The sequence below is a fragment of the Siphateles boraxobius genome, unplaced genomic scaffold, assembly GCF_051911475.1.
Source record: "Siphateles boraxobius isolate OS27281-9 unplaced genomic scaffold, OSU_SipBor_1 9, whole genome shotgun sequence".
NCBI classification, from domain to species: domain Eukaryota; kingdom Metazoa; phylum Chordata; class Actinopteri; order Cypriniformes; family Leuciscidae; genus Siphateles; species Siphateles boraxobius.
Window position 1 is genome coordinate 4562397 of NW_027509219.1, and position 17225 is coordinate 4579621.

The window sequence follows — 17225 nt, forward strand, 5'->3', positions numbered from 1 at the left end:
TTTCAATGTTCTTTATTTAAATAATTTATTTTCATAGCACACAAATAATTTTGTGAGAAATTATAGGACTTTTAAATATATTACATTTTATACTTACAGTATATGGTTAAATATTATATAGTTATCTATCTGCCATAAGCGAAAAGTGTAATGTAAGAATGTGATATAAGTTTATTCAGTATATATGTATGTTTCGGATTCATGAATTAATTTTTAAAGTGTTTTTAATAATGTAACTAAATGAAAAGCGGAAGTAGGAGTTTGTCGGCGCTTCCGGTGTCGCTGATGATGTTCGGTTGGTTTTCATCCGCACTCATGACTGTCGCTTTGTGCACTTCTCGCGCTTATGGATTCTGTTTTTACCAACAAATACGTTTAAGAATTCAACAGGTCACAGATGAGAGTTTGCTTTGAGGGTCTACCTGTAAGTACCCACATGCGATGTTGAGCGATCATTAGTTGAAATGATAATGTTCATAGCAAAGCGGTTTTCTGTGAGCGGCCCGTCAACAGAGGCCGAGCAGACATGAAATCAGCTGATGATCTCTGACAATCACCCGCACATAACGATCATCATATATCATATTCTGACGATGAGCTGATAAGGGTGCTTTAGTGTTTGACTGTATAAAGCTCATCTGATAGACCTGGAAAAAGCAGAGAGATATTTATGCTAACATGATATTATCACCTGATATTATTATATTAGCATTAACGTAAACTTAACTTACTAGTATTATTAAAGGCTGACTCAACGTGAGATCTGTTGTGTAGATTCACAATTGATAATATAGTTATATATTAAAAGTGTAATTTTGTGATTGATTTGACTTCCCGTCATCTAGATTTGATAGCAGCTCGGCTAACTGTTAGCACAGGCAACACATACAACCGGTCAAACATGTCTTTGACTCATCAGCTGATTCTGACTCCAGTGATCTAAAACATCTGGTAGCTCACACAAATCATATACAGATCGATTTAAAACATGTCAATACTCGGTAAATGTGTGTTAGTTGGTAGAAAAGGCTGTTCATCTGCGCTAATGGAGTTAAAACATGAATGTGTGAGAGACCGTCGTTTGGCTGTCATGGGGGGTTCGGTACTTTTTTCAGCAAAGAAACGTCCACAACGCATGTTACTATAATCGAATAGAAATCGAGAAAACACACACAAAATTGTTACCTACAAAATTGTAGTCAGTTACTGATGCCAAATTACAGGACACCAATTGTAGCTAGTTATTAGTATTGTAAACCATTACAGCACACATTTAAAGTAATATAATCTGACTGCTTTTAGTTTTCTTATGACCTAACTCGTTTATCACATTGATCTGAATAGGATAATCTTGTACCATATTAATATAAAAATACAAATGAAGATAAAATATAGTCAATTCTTTTTCAACAACACGAAGTGCATTCAATATTACATTAAGTCAGGGTTTCCCAGACTGGGGTTTGTGTGTGGTTCAATGAAAAGTTATTCTAAATATATACAGGTGAAACTCGGAAAATTTTAATATCGTGCAAAAGTTATAATTTTGATGTTTATGGTTTACAGCTTATGAAAACCCTAAATTCAAAATCTCAGAAAATTAGAATATTGCATGAAATCAATCAATAAATAAATAAATCAAGGATTTTAAATACAGAAATGTCGGCCCTCTGAAAAGTATAATCATGCATATGTATTTAGTGATATACTAGATATATTAGTTTCACCTTTTAATTTGAATTACTGAAATACACAAACTTTTGCACGATATTCTAATTTTTCTGAGTTTCACCTGTAAATAATTTTAAATTAAAAACAATGAAAATAATATTTAGGCTAATAAAAAGATGTAAAAAAAAAAAAATTTTAATGTGTTCATCAGGAGCTGATTAGTTTGTTAGAAGCGCAATGATTTCTGTAAATCCAGTGATCATATGCTGTGTGTTTTTTCAGTGGGCACATCAAGACTGTGAAGTGGCTGGTCTGTGTGCGCAATTCCACAAACCTGGAAGACCTTCTGATAAGCAGTAAGCTTTTTTGGAAAGGAAAAATTAAAAGATAAAAAAGTAGTAGTAGAGAGAATCAATTAAAAATATACTGCCATTGTGAGATTAACATGTAATCAATTAAAAAAGTAATTGTCAAGTAGGGATGTGATGGTGAGGAAATTTTCCCACTGGTTAATCTGTGTGACAACACCGTTAATACCGGTACCGTGCACAATTGAACCAATTTTATTTGCGTTCAGTGTCAATTTTGGGATGGCAATTGCTTGAATGGTTGGTGGGTTCATTATTATTTTAATGAAAAGCACATCAACAATCAATGACAAACTCACTTATGTTAGCTAATCGTAGATATTTTATTAGCAAAACAAATAAGACTGCTTTGTTAACAAATAAAGTGCCCCGTTGGGTAAGTGATATAATCGATATGCAGCTGAACACCGTGTAACCAACTATCGCAGCAAGCCTAATTACGAGTATTTTGAAATGTAATATACAGGTCCTTCTCAAAATTAGCATATTGTGATAAAGTTCATTATTTTCCATAATGTAATGATACAAATTAAACTCTCATATATTTTAGATTCATTGCACACCAACTGAAATATTTCAGGTCTTTTATTGTTTTAATACTGATGATTTTGGCATACAGCTCATGAAAACCCAAAATTCCTATCTCAAAAAATTAGCAAATTTCATCCGACCAATAAAAGAAGTGTTTTTAATACAAAAAAAGTCAACCTTCAAATAATTATGTTCAGTTATGCACTCAATACTTGGTCGGGAATCCTTTTGCAGAAATGACTGCTTCAATGCGGCGTGGCATGGAGGCAATCAGCCTGTGGCACTGCTGAGGTGTTATGGAGGCCCAGGATGCTTCGATAGCGGCCTTAAGCTCATCCAGAGTGTTGGGTCTTGCATCTCTCAACTTTCTCTTCACAATATCCCACAGATTCTCTATGGGGTTCAGGTCAGGAGAGTTGGCAGGCCAATTGAGCACAGTAATACCATGGTCAGTAAACAATTTACCAGTGGTTTTGGCACTGTGAGCAGGTGCCAGGTCGTGCTGGAAAATGAAATCTTCATCTCCATAGAGCTTTTCAGCAGATGGAAGCATGAAGTGCTCCAAAATCTCCTGATAGCTAGCTGCATTGACCCTGCCCTTGATAAAACACAGTGGACCAACACCAGCAGCTGACATGGCACGTCAGACCATCACTGACTGTGGGTACTTGACACTGGACTTCAGGCATTTTGGCATTTCCTTCTCCCCAGTCTTCCTCCAGACTCTGGCACCTTGATTTCCGAATGACATGCAAAATTTGCTTTCATCCGAAAAAAGTACTTTGGACCACTGAGCAACAGCCCAGTGCTGCTTCTCTGTAGCCCAGGTCAGGCGCTTCTGCCGCTGTTTCTGGTTCAAAAGTGGCTTGACTTGGGGAAGGCGGCACCTGTAGCCCATTTCCTGCACACGCCTGTGCACGGTGGCTCTGGATGTTTCTACTCCAGACTCAGTCCACTGCTTCCGCAGGTCCACCAAGGTCTGGAATCGGTCCTTCTCCACAATCTTCCTCAGGGTCCGGTCACCTCTTCTCGTTGTGCAGCGTTTTTTGCCACACTTTTTCCTTGCCACAGACTTCCCACTGAGGTGCCTTGATACAGCACTCTGGGAACAGCCTATTTGTTCAGAAATTTCTTTCTGTCTTACCCTCTTGCTTGAGGGTGTCAATGATGGCCTTCTGGACAGCAGTCAGGTCGGCAGTCTTACCCATGATTGCGGTTTTGAGTAATGAAACTGGCTGGGAGTTTTTAAAAGCCTCAGGAATCGTTTGCAGGTGTTTAGAGTTAATTAGTTGATTCAGATGATTAGGTTAATAGCTCGTTTAGAGACCCTTTTCATGATATGCTAATTTTTTGAGATAGGAATTTTGGGTTTTCATGAGCTGTATGCCAAAATCATCAGTATTAAAACAATAAAAGACCTGAAATATTTCAGTTGGTGTGCAATGAATCTTAAATATATGAAATTTTAATTTTTATAATTACATTATGGAAAATAATTTACTTTATCACAATATGCTTATTTTTTGAGAAGGACCCGTAATCTAATTTCAAGTACTTGATTTTTGGAATCTGATTACGTAATCCAGATTATATGTTATCAGTTACTACCCAAATCGAATTGCATGTTTGGAACGTTGACCAACCCTTCTGAACTCGACCTGTAACGGCAGCTTTAGGGATTCCTAAACTTTAAAGTTAATATTTCAATCATATTAATGTTTATTAATGTTTGAGTGTTTTTAATGTTTTTGGTGCCCATCTGTCTAAAAAAGCAGCTTGCTAGTTTTGAAATGCAACAAGTACAACCAGTCTTTGATCTGTGGCACTTAAACTGGTTCGACAAGAAACTGCCAAATGACAGTTAGTGACACTGCAAACCCAGGTTTACAGCTGAATAACATTGAGATCAGCTGTTGTTAGACTATATCTGTAATACAAATCAAGAGCTGCTATGAATCTTGTCCTCATACGTGTCTTTATGAACTCAATAATAAAAGCTCAATTTATTATGTTTTTACAATGCATTGAGCAACAGTGTATTTCCGAATTAGTCGTCATGTTGGAAACATTGTGTATTTTGTCCTTTACAAGCAGGTTCATTGCTTTGAAACCTTTCAAATCTGCTTGATAGTTTCAGCTTCCAAAGATTGAATGGATGACTTTTATTTGTATACCTTTTTGTTTGTGTCAGTCAAATGTTGTTTTTTTTAAATGGCCAGATTTGTTTTTTATGATTATTGAATCTATTCCCATGTGAAATAAGCTACAATACAATTTATACTTATCCTTTACAACTTCTTTTTTGCTCAGTTTGCATTGCAGTGTGACAGGTTCACTAAATGATTAAACTTAACTGTACCACATCAACATTTATGGTAAGATAAGGCATATATAGACACCACCTGGAAAAATATTATCAGCTTTTTTGGAATAATAGCGTCTGTCCTACTTCCTCCTCAGTGACATCACTCTTACCAACTTCGCACTCTCTCACGTAGAGCTGAGATTAATAACATTCCTCATGCTAATGCTTAGTTATTTCTGAAACCTCAGTGGCTTGTATTTCCCTCCTATTGGAAAGTACATAACGACTGCTCATAATTTCCGCAGTAGATTTTGCAGACAGTGCTTGCATCTGATTACATGGAAACTGTATTACATAATTACTGTATTACATTTTAAAACTCTCATAATTAGTGACTTTTTTATTACATAATTGCATGTTATTCACACAATGGAAGTACATTTTTCAACAAAAAAAAATTATTTCCCCTAATTAATCTTTTTTTTCTGTCTTTTGTGGAAGGAGGATATTTGCAGTTATCACGATTTACAGATATCATGTTTACTCAACATTATTAAATGAATATCAGCTCCTGAAAAAACACATCGCAAAATTCTTTATATTATGGCTGCGAGTTTTAATCTAATTGCATGACATGCGATTTATTAAATCAAATAAATTGCTTATCAGTTTTTCATGAGAAAAGTCCTTAATGAAAATAATTTAAAGACATTACAAGTAAGGCATGATATAAATACATGTATGTTTTCTTCTCTATCCTGCAGGTTGCCAGATCTTGTTGAGGGTTGTATGCTGGTTAATGCATAGAGGAAAAAGGGTGAAACTTGAAGACGACACTGACGGTAGTTGGAAAAGGTACAGCATGTTTTTTTTTCTGTCATTACACCATTTGATATAAATCAAATGTCTTTTGAGTGTGTGTCTGATGGGTCGCTCCTGTGCTCAGTTTTGCAGCTGTCAGAATGACCGCAGTAGATGACATCTCGGACAGCACAGAGGTTGTGGAAATGGAAGACGTCCCCTCCCAGTTTTTTGTGGAGAAGCACTCATGGGATGGCTTGCGTGACATCATTCACGGCAGCCGGAAGTACTCGGGAATGATCATAAACAAGGCACCCCATGACTTCCAGTTCGTTCAGAAGCACGATGAGTCCGGCCCTCACTCGCACCGGCTCTACTACCTTGGTACTCTTTTCTCATAGTTGTGAACACAATCAACCCTTTTCATAAGAATGCAGCTTCTTGTATCAACAAATGCATCAGTTCCTCATTTCGTTATTAAAATATAGTTTTTTTTTTTAGCCTGTATGTTTTTAAATGGTTATGCTGTGGTTCAGTGAAAAAGGGTTCATGATAAAGAAAATAAATCTTTTTTTTTAAACGGATACCAAGTTGTTAGAAATGAATCATTATTAAACAACCTGAAGCAACCTTGGCTTGTCATAAAAGTCAAATTACCTGATATAATGACCTAAACACAGTCATGAGGATCTGCAGGGGGCCTCTGATGTCATTTCCTGTTTTGATTTTTCCCTCATGCATGTTGGTTGGACCACATGACGTTGTTGTTCGCACCACATGACCATATACACTACAGTTCTAAAGTTTGGGGTCTGTAAGGATTTTATTTGAATGTTTTTGAAAGAGGTCTCTAATATTCAATATTCAGTAAAAACAGCAATATTCTGAAATAGGTACAATTTTAAATAACTGGTTTTTAAAATATATTTTGATATATTTTTCTGTTTTAAAAATTATCTGCTGTCTGATTTGTTACTCCAGTCTTCAGTGTCAAATGATCCTTTCTTATCAGTGTTAAAAAGAATCACATTTATTTGAAATATAAATCTTTTGTGAGATTAAAATGTCTTTACTGTTACTGTTGTAATCAGTCTAATGATGAATAAAATTCCATCCTTGTTGAATAAAAGTATTTATTTCTTTAAAAAAAATCTTACTGACCCTAAACTTTTGAATGGTAGTGTGTCTTAAGAAATAATAAATTTCAAATTGTTCCAAGTTTCTTTCATTTCTATAATTTTCCTAATCTTTTCATCTTGTCATACTTAAATAGGAATGCCCTATGGGAGCAGAGAAAACTCATTGTTGTACTCTGAAATCCCAAAGAAGATACGGAAAGAAGCCCTCCTGGTGTTATCATGGAAACAGATGTTAGATCACTTTCAGGTATAATTTCTTTTGTTCTTGGAATATGATGCTAACAGCAGCATAACGACATATATGAGGGATTTTAATATATTAATAACATAAACATATTAATTATATAATTAATTTGTGTTCTTCCTGTAGGCGACCCCGCATCATGGTGTATATTCCCGTGAGGAGGAGCTTCTCCGTGAGAGGAAGCGTCTGGGAGTCTTTGGCATCACGTCCTACGACTATCACCCACAAAGCGGCCTTTTCCTCTTCCAAGCAAGCAACAGCCTTTTCTATTGCCGTGATGGCGGCCGTAACGGATTCATTGTGAGTCTAGCTGTTTTTAAGCTGTTTTTATCCTGCTTCCCTCGGTTTAATATTTCTGGGAAATTACTTCATAATGCATGTGTGTCTCTATGCCTGAAACTCATGTGATGTTTAGCAGGCTGCCCCAATGAAGCCTGTGGAAATAAAGACTCAGTGCTCAGGGATTCGCATGGACCCCAAGATCTCGCCCGGTGATCCCAGTTTCATTGCCTTCATAAATAATAACGACCTGTGGGTGACGAATATTGAAACTGGAGAAGAGCGAAGACTCACTTTCTGTCATAAAGGTTTGTTGATCTGTTAATATGAAGCAGAAGTTATGTTGTTTACCAATAAGGTTATAATCTGGGTTATTTTCAATGTAAAGGATTAGTTCAGTTCAGAATTAAAATTTCCTGATAAGTTACTCACTGCCACGTCATCCAAGATGTTCATGTCTTTCTTTCTTCAGTCGAAAATAGGGCTGCACGATGTGTCGTTTTAGCATCGATATCGCGATGTGCGCATCCACGATAGTCACATCGCAGGATGTTGCGATGTAGGCCTAAGTCGTACAGTAGTTGATCCGTGATTCATGATCTGTACGGGCCAGCAGCTCCGGATTAATTGCAAAGTTTAACCATCATATAGTGAAAGTTTATCATTTGCATGTGTTTTTAAGTCCTGTCAGTTTAAACATCAAGCGTAAGAAGACTGGAACTTGCGCGTTGTTTTCTGTGAGCCGGGCAGATCAGTGGTCTTTCTCTTATTTCTGAGCTTGAACGAACACGAGAATTCAAAATAAAGTCAGAATGCCCTTCCTCCATTGAACAATTTTTGGCGACCGCCAAAGCGTATTTTTTTCCCGCCAAAGCCTTATTTGACCGGTGAGTGATAGATGACTGACTGCTGCGCAAAACTGAGAGAACGAGCAGAGAGAGAGAGCCCCGGTCGCGCGCGCACTCTCACCGTTTTCAAACTGTCTTGCTCTCTCACCCTCCCTCGCGCATATTAATGAATTGAGTTGACTGAATATCTTTGAGAATACACAATGGTAAAAGGTCGGAAGACCGAAGTTTCAGGTGAAGCATTCGGATATATTTTTTTCCTGAACTACCGCTGGTTGTGAATTGTGCTAAAAAAAATATTCTCTGAAAAGCGTTCCACACATTCAGATAAACCACACTTTCAATAAACAAAACAAAAAAAATCTATCCAGTGATGAAATGTTTTCTGTGTTGAGACCAATCTTGTGCGATGTACCGATTCACTTTAATGAATGGTTAAAACAACTTATCTGTCCAACACCAGTGGTGGTAAGTAACGAAGTAAAAATACTTCGTTACTTTACTTAAGTATTTTTTTCGGGGATCTGTACTTTACTTGAGTATGTTTTATTTGCATCTACTTTTACTCTTACTCCACTACAATATTAAAGACAAAGTTTACTTTTTACTCCGTTACATTTCCCCATGCCCGCTCCAAGTATTTATTACACTGGCTTTCCAAACCAATGAAAAACTTGGTTTTATTTTGAAAAAAAGAACGCACGAGCTCTTTGCCAGCATACGCTCACATAGCAGTCAGTTCGCCATTGTGGAAGATGACCGCAGAAACAGGTGAAGGTGGAGCTCTGGCCAGCAATGACCCAAAGATTCCCGCTTACACTGTATCTTTCACATCTTCTGTTTGATGCAGCTAATGTTATGGAACATGTCTATTGCAGAGCTGCCAACTCTCACTCATTCAGTGTGAGACTCACGCAATTGACACTTTCCACACGCTCTCACAACACACATCCATTTTCTCACGCAGAGAAAAATAGCGAAGCAAAGAGGACATTGACACCGACAGACAGGACAGAGTGGGTTACTTTTGATATGAAATAAATTCTCAGCTCTCAGATTCTCTCCATTTATTACGAAATTGAAATTGAAACAATAAATACTGTTTTGGAGCTTTTGACGTGACCGATAGCTAGCGCCTGCTATATGGGGTGCCGTTAATCTCTTTACTACTCTAGTTAATTGTAAATAAACACAAATGAACAATAATAGGTAGCCTATGTTGAAAGATACAGTACAACTTACCGAAATGTATATACCTTATACATAATATCAATAAATCAGTGTTTTTCAACCGCAGAAAGAGGTCAATAAAACAGCTGGAGAACAATATGTCAGATAACGTTACATTTAGGCTACCTCAGAAAAAAAAATTCATGACCATAGCATGTTAGTTTGCTAGAAAAATTAGTATTTTATAATATATTTAATATTAGTATAAATTAGTATTTTGGTAAATATGTGCACTATATATTTATTATATTTTTTACTTATATCATTAAAATATTATAAAGTTGTTATTATAATAAAAATCACATGTATTTTTAGCATGTAATAATACCAGCTGACAGGGCTCTCTGTAGCCTATGTTTACAGAATTAGGTGAGATTTTCTTAATTTAAAAATTAACATGCATCTACTGTACCAAATATTTATCAAAATGAATCAATATTGAATCAAGATCGGAATCAAACCACAATAATTGAATTGAAATTGTAAAATTTGTATCAAAGAATGGCCTACCAGTCATTGCACCATAATATGCTGTCACTAAACTTAATGAAATTGTTTAGAATTGATGCCACGTGCTTCATTGTCTCTTATAATTGCAAATCTAACAAATTCTTAATTGCAGTATCTAATAATTTGTTCAATTAAAACATTGCATTTCACTCCCAAAACAATTGATCTGTTTAATTATTAATATTTACAGTTTGAATAATAACTTTTTACTTTCGGTACTTAAGAACGTTTTAAATCGGATACTTTTGTACTTTTACTCAAGTGATGTTTGAATGGAGGACTTTCTACTTTTACTGGAGTCATTTTTTATTTAGGTATATATACTTTTACTCGAGTATAATTTTTGAGTACTTTTACCACCCCTGTCCAACACTGAACTCACGAGATATAACAAATCGGAAACACTTTACAATAAGGTTCCATTTATTAAACTCTAGTTAACTACATTAGTTAATAGAATCTATGCAGATTTACTCCTTTACAAAATCACCCCAGTCATTCAGATGATTCATTCTTTCCAAAGAAAGCTATTTAAGTCATTGGGTGAAATTGTTTTCATATCGCAATATATATCGCAGAAAAATAAAATATCGCAATGTAATTTTTTCCCAATATCGTGCAGCCCTAGTCGAAAAGTAATGAAGGTTTTAGAGGAAAACATTCCAGGATTTTTCTCCATATAGTGAACTTCAATGGGGTTCAACGATGGTCCAAATTGCAGTTTCAATGCAGCTTCAAAGGCTCTACATGTTCCCAATCGAAGAATAAGGGTGTTATCTAGTGAAACGATTGGTAATTTTCTAAAAGAAAATAAACATTTATATACTTTTTAACCACAATCACGTAATCACGTGATTTAATTTATTTAATTCATTTTATTTTTTGAAAATGACCTTTCGTTTCTCTTGATAAGACCCTTCTTCCTCGGCTGGGATCGCGTAGAGCCTTTGAAGCTGCATTGAAACTGCAATTTGGACCTTCAAACCGTTCATAACCGTTAAAGTCCACTATATGGAGAAAAATCACTATCTTCACAATTACTATAACTCAAAATTATGATTTTTCAAAACGAAAATTGGTGAACTTTGGTTTTACACGAGGAAAACTGTAATGTTATGTATTTTCGTAGACCTTTTTTTTTCTGTGTTTCTCTTTGAACATTGATCTATAAATGGAGCACATCAGGTTACAGTGATTAGATGTTTCTGAAATCTGATATCTCTTCTACACTTGTCCAGGATTGAATAATGTCAAGGAAGACCCGAAGTCTGCTGGAGTCGCAACCTTTGTGATTCAGGAAGAATTTGACCGCTTCACCGGGTACTGGTGGTCTCCGGCTGCTCCTGAAGGTTTGTTGAACACCTAAATCAGCGGTTTTCAGCCAAAATCACTATTTTCATAATATTCACAATTAATTGTGGTTAAATGAATTAAACACAGTTTATTTTGCGATTTCCCGAATTTTCAAGAACTGCATGTTCTTCAATAAATACAGTAGTTAATGAGAACCACTGACCTAGAGAGTTTATGTTTGTTTCATTTAGCTTGCTGAAGCCTTGTTTATACTTGACGCGCTCGCCTTTGTACTATTTTTTTAAACGACAGGGGTCGACTTGAAAAAATTGTTCTCTAAACCATCAGGAAGCAGCCGTGAGAAGTAAGGTTCACAAAATGATGTTTGTTTTTAGTACAATTCACCGAACCCACACTACAAAAGAATCATCTAAAAAAAAAAAACAGTTCATCTTGAAATTATTACTTGAGATATTAGAACAAAATATATGGATATTAGAACATTTGTATAAAACTAAATGAAACGACAATCTCTTAAATATTTTCAGTAAAAGAAACACTTCAGTTGGAAATTGTAATGTAAATGTCAATGTAAACCCATATTGAATCTGTTATTTACACATTCGTTCAATTCCATTTGCCATTTTATTGTAAATGTACAAACTATATTAGGTCAATCAAGTACTAAATCAAGGAGTTAATTGTTATTATTTTCAAAAATAGATATGACCAGGTCTTATATACGAAATGCCGCATTGGACATTCAAGGCTCACTCATTCATATTTATTTAAAGGGGAAGAGAAACCGGTGTGTGATTGTGTAAGAATTAAAGATTGTTAAACATATTTTAATAGAATGTTCTTTTTTTTATGATATTAGTAGTGCTGTCAAACGATTAAAATATTTAATCGCATTAATGTCATAGTTAACTCGCAATTAATCGCACATTTTTATCTATTCTAAATGTCCCTTGATTTCTTTTTTGTCCAATTGTTTTTTTCTCATTTTTGATGCGATGCGTTTTTGGATGCGATGAGAATGATATCAGCTTAGACCCTCGTCCTCAACAACGTTAGCAGGCCTACATGCATTAGCCACCTATTTAGCTATGGCTGCAGTAAGTTTGTTCTTAGTTGTGATATTCATATGCTTCTGTCTGAAGTCCTCCATTGTCGCCTAGCTTTGACGAGGGGGTGGAGAATTCGCATCAGCTGTGTGCTTGGCCATCAAGTGGTATTTCAGACTGGGTGTGCTGCGATGATAGCTCAGTTCACAACTACAAAACACACAGATCACTTTGGTCTTGTCAATGGAACCATTTGGCAATTTTTTATAAGTAAACTTTCCATTCAGAATCTTATTGGCAACCATTTCAGCGTCTCGCGCTCGCCATCCACTCAAAATGTAACGTTACCCTACTGCTCTTCGGCCGGCTCGCAAAGCCAAACAAGTGTGTGCGGCGTGCCTGTTGTTTTGTTTCCGGTCTAGCTAGATCTGGTGTGGTGTTGTAGTTTTTTTTTAACGTTACTAGTTGTTGCAACAGCATGTGAACAATACTAAAAAGTTTGCTAGGCCAAAAAGAACGTTAATCTCGCGCTAAAAAAATTGACTACGTTAAAATGGGTTTGCGTTAACGCCGTTAATAACGCGTTTAACTGACAGCACTAGATATTAGACAACGTTCAGAAAATACATTAAAGGGTTAGTTCACCCAAAAATGAAAATTAAGTCATTAATTACTCACCCCCATGCTGTACCAACCCCGTAAGACCTTCGTTCATCTTCGAAACACAAATGAAGATATTTTTGATTAAATCTGAGAGGTGGATCACTGCTACATAGGCTGCCAGAGGGAATGAAACTTGACGGCCCAGAAAGTCATTAAAGAACATGTTTAAATATTCCATGTGCCTACAGTGGCTCAACTATTTGTTTATCAAGCGACGAGAATACTTTTTTTCCGAAAAAAAAAACATAAATAACGACTTTATTCGACTATTCCTTTTCATTCCTTGTGGGCCTGAGACGAGAGTTCAAGAGATTTCCACGACGCATGCGCGAGAACTGAACAAGAAGTATTAGAAGAAGAACGTCCTCTTCTCAGTTCTCGCGCATGCGTCTTGGAAATCTCTTGAACTCTCGTCTCAGGCCCACAAGGAAGAAAAGGAATAGTCGAATAAAGTCGTTATTTATGGGGGTTTTTTCGGGAAAAAAGTAGTCTCGTCGCTTGATAAACTTATAGTTGAGCCACTGTAGGCACATGGAATATTTAAACATGTTCTTTAATGACTTTCTGGGCCGTCAAGTTTCATTCCCTCTGGCAGCCTATGTAGCAGTGATCCACCTCAGATTTAATCAAAAATATCTTCATTTGTGTTCCGAAGATGAACGAAGGTCTTACGGGGTTGGTACAGCATGGGGGTGAGTAATTAATGACTTAATTTTCATTTTTGGGTGAACTAACCCTTTAATGGACATTTTTAAAAAGATTGCTCCTAGAATCATTTTAGAATTTCTATCACATATTAAATTGAAAGATTCTATGTAATTGTTATTACTGTTTTTGTTATTGATATGTCTAATTTTGTATATTGATTGTTTTTTAATTATTGTAAACAATGTATTGAAGTGATTCTTATCATAATTATATTTAAAAAATTGCAATATTGTTGATTGCCATGAGTATAGCCATTGCTGCTGATATTGCGTTAAATCATAAATAAATAATTAAATTAATTTAATTTCCCAAACATTTTTATTTAAAATGGACCTTTATTTTCATTAAAAGGATTTATTTCTGCCACTGTAGGCTAATTTTGTAAATGTAAACAATTTAGACAAGCGCAAACTGGGTGCCAGAATCGCCTCAAAGTTGTACACCTTCAGAAGCGGAAGCGCATGCAAAGTTTCGAAAAAATGTTGTGCACACATCGTCATTTTATTCTGCATGCACTTTCTCACTTGTGCCGATGCGGTGGGTTTAAACCAGGTTTTGTTTTTGTTTTATTTGGATTGGACACAAAATGCATTGACCACCTGCTGCATACCCTTATTCTGTTTATGTTTGCTTGTAGATGCAGATGGAGGCAGAACGCTCCAGTTGCTGTATGAGGAGGTTGATGAATCAGAAGTAGAGATTATTCATGTGCCCTCACCAGCTTTGGAGGAGCGGAAGGCAGATGTGTACAGATATCCTCGCACCGGTAATCACAAACACAAACTGTTAAAAGCAACACAAACATATGGTTGAGAACCGAGAATCAATTCCATTTAAAAAATGCTTTTAAAATAAAAATACTACAAACATACAGTGGAACCAATGTTAACAAATGACTCCTGGGTTTCTAAAGACAACCTATGAATCAGTGAACTCATATCGTGTGATAAGACTAACTCTTACTGAATCAGTCAAAGAGGTTCTTGACTTAACTATTGGACAGCAAGTCATTACTGCCATCTTTTCCAACTCTCCTCAACTTCCTCAGTGTTAATTTTGACAGCAAATTATGATTTAGTTTTAGTCATAGTCTTTTGACTAAAATGCTAATTAGCTTTGGCCATATTTTAGTCATCTGAATATGTTTTAGTCGACTAAATATCATAAAATCTAATATGAAAATTGAATGGGTTTTGATCAATTGTAATGCATCAATTAAGCATTTCTTTAAAATGTCCAAACTCATTAAATATTCCTGGAGAAAACATCTATTAACCTGTTAATATGAATGATATTAAGGTTTGAACATGCAATATTGACACAGATTTAACTGCTGTGACATATCTTTATTTATCTTAAAATTAAATAAAGCCACTTCTCATTAAGAGACAAGAACATGGGCTTCTTTTTTAATTAATGCATGCATTCTTTATAACGGCTTGCATGCAACATTCTTCATTCTTTCAAGCAGACAAATTTATTTGTATAAAGTAAATAATCCTTAATAAAGTTATTAAAGTTATTCAGTGAAGATCATTGGGTGATTTTCTGTTTTTCATTAGTTTTTTGATTAACATAATGACAGACAGCTGCAGGTTATTAGACTGCTGTCACTTTAAAGCTGAATGCATGGATCCAATACACATCTACCACTCATGACATCAGTTCACATCTCGGCCCTCCCTAACATCTTCGCCTCGTTTTATTCGTTGAAATATTTCAATACATTTTCGTCATAGTTTTTGTCATTCAAAACTGGTTTTTATTTAGTTATTGTCTTGCTTCCTCAGTGGTACTTGATTCATCATTGGAAGGGTAATTGAACCCAGAATTAATGGCATAAATATGTGTGGAAGTGCAACACTTCAATCAGCGGTCCTCAAAGTGTGGGGCGCGCCCCACTGGTGGGGAATAGAGACGTGACAGGTGGGGCGCGCCAAACAGAAGGAAATTTTCATTTTTATGCCTTTATATCTTTATTCGTTCATGGCGAGTCCGCATAGTCAACTTCATCTTTGCAGCGACACAGAAAACACCAGTTTATTAATCAACAATTAAATGTGTCCTTGCTATTTTTTACACATTCATAATCATTACTTTTGCCGGTTCTTTGTGGCAAGCTTTATGCGTGCGCTTGAGTGTGGCTATATAACGCTCATTATCCTGTATAGCAAATAAGGGTGTCACGATTTCGATTTTAAATCGAAATCGATCGAAATTAATTCACAATCTCAAAAATCGAAATAAAAAATGGAGTCGTCGATGCTGCCACGCCCCCATGTCGCGCCCGTGATGGAAAGTTCGGATGTGACTCTATTGTTCAGTCTCATTCATCAAAATTAACTAATCTTTTTTCTAGTCATTTCAGGGGCTTTAAATTTTATACTTTTAACAGGCAAATTCCCCGAACACATCCACCTACGCAATCTTGATCATATTCTGAATTAAGAAATCATTATAATGCAGTCAAAAATAATTTAAAGGGAACATTAATATTTACTTGACCTTCCGAGTCTTTTGTTAATTTGTCGCATGACAGAGGCAATGTTCATGACGGCGCGGGGAAAAATACACACATGTTGAAAGGCTGTGATTCCTCTGACTTAGATTCTATGCCCGAGCCCGAACTTGGCCCGACCCGGGCCGATATTTCCCGTCACTATCCTCGGGCCGGGCTCTTGATCTATAGACGTGCACTCCCAACGCAATAGAGTGCGGCGCGAGACTAGATTTGATGGCCGAGTGCGAGCGCGGGCGGTAATGCACTCACTCTGTGTGTGCGGGAGATTAAAACGATTCGCAGACTCCCGCAAACTAGAAATATCTATGAATAAAACATAAAAACTAATAAATTTGTATTTATCTGTTGCAGAAAAGCAACAAGAACAACTAAAACAAAATCGAAACGATTTACAGGCCAGAGATTCTATTTATAACATGTTTGCAGCGTTGAGCGATTTAGCCAATCACAGACATATGTGTTGATTTCTTGAACGCAATGGCCAATCAGAAGCATTTAAGATAGACTCTCCTCACCGCTCAAAACAGACTTTTTGTTCAGTGCTGAATTCTGTAAGCTGGCAAATCCTCTAATTATAACAAACAAAATGTAGGCTATATATTATGAAAGATTCATTGTGCAGTCAGCTTCACTGATAATAACAGAGATGTGTGAGATTGCGATTAAGTGATGTCAACTTTTTAGGAGCAACAGCAACCTGTGCTTAAAAAAAAAAGTAAAAATTGAGAATCGAATCGAACCGTGACCTTAGAATCGAAAATGTAATCGAATCGAGGATTTGGAGAATCGTGACACCCCTAATAGCCAAGTTATTAAATCAATATAAAGGGGCGATATGTCCACTAATTGCTTAAATGAACAACTACTAGTCGACTAGAAAAAAAACTTTAGTCGGAGGCAGCCCTTATTCCACATAATTTTCGAACCAGCAGGCCATTCTGGGTTGAGCGTGCGACCCTGAGCGGCATTTTTGCTCGTGCGGAGTGCGGACGCGTCGAGTATAAACAAAAGCCCTCTCCGCTCACATGCTCTGATCGGAACAAAGTA

General features: G+C 36.2%; 1 protein-coding gene across 4 annotated transcripts in view; it reads left to right on the forward strand.

The window, feature by feature from the left end:
- The first annotated feature begins 265 nt into the window (after nt 1-265).
- Nucleotides 266-17225, forward strand: part of dpp9 (dipeptidyl-peptidase 9) — a 43740-nt gene continuing 26780 nt past the window's right edge. Inside the window, exons 1-9 of one of the 4 annotated variants that reach the window (XM_077224571.1) lie at nt 266-424; nt 1954-2027; nt 5640-5730; nt 5822-6060; nt 6950-7062; nt 7186-7359; nt 7475-7646; nt 11165-11275; nt 14295-14423. In XM_077224571.1, coding sequence (XP_077080686.1) covers nt 5675-5730; nt 5822-6060; nt 6950-7062; nt 7186-7359; nt 7475-7646; nt 11165-11275; nt 14295-14423 — 994 coding nt within the window. In that variant the 5' untranslated portion in view covers nt 266-424; nt 1954-2027; nt 5640-5674. The remainder of the gene's footprint in view (nt 425-1953; nt 2028-5639; nt 5731-5821; nt 6061-6949; nt 7063-7185; nt 7360-7474; nt 7647-11164; nt 11276-14294; nt 14424-17225) is intronic. The other 3 variants (XM_077224573.1, XM_077224572.1, XM_077224574.1) reach the window with 3 other exon arrangements.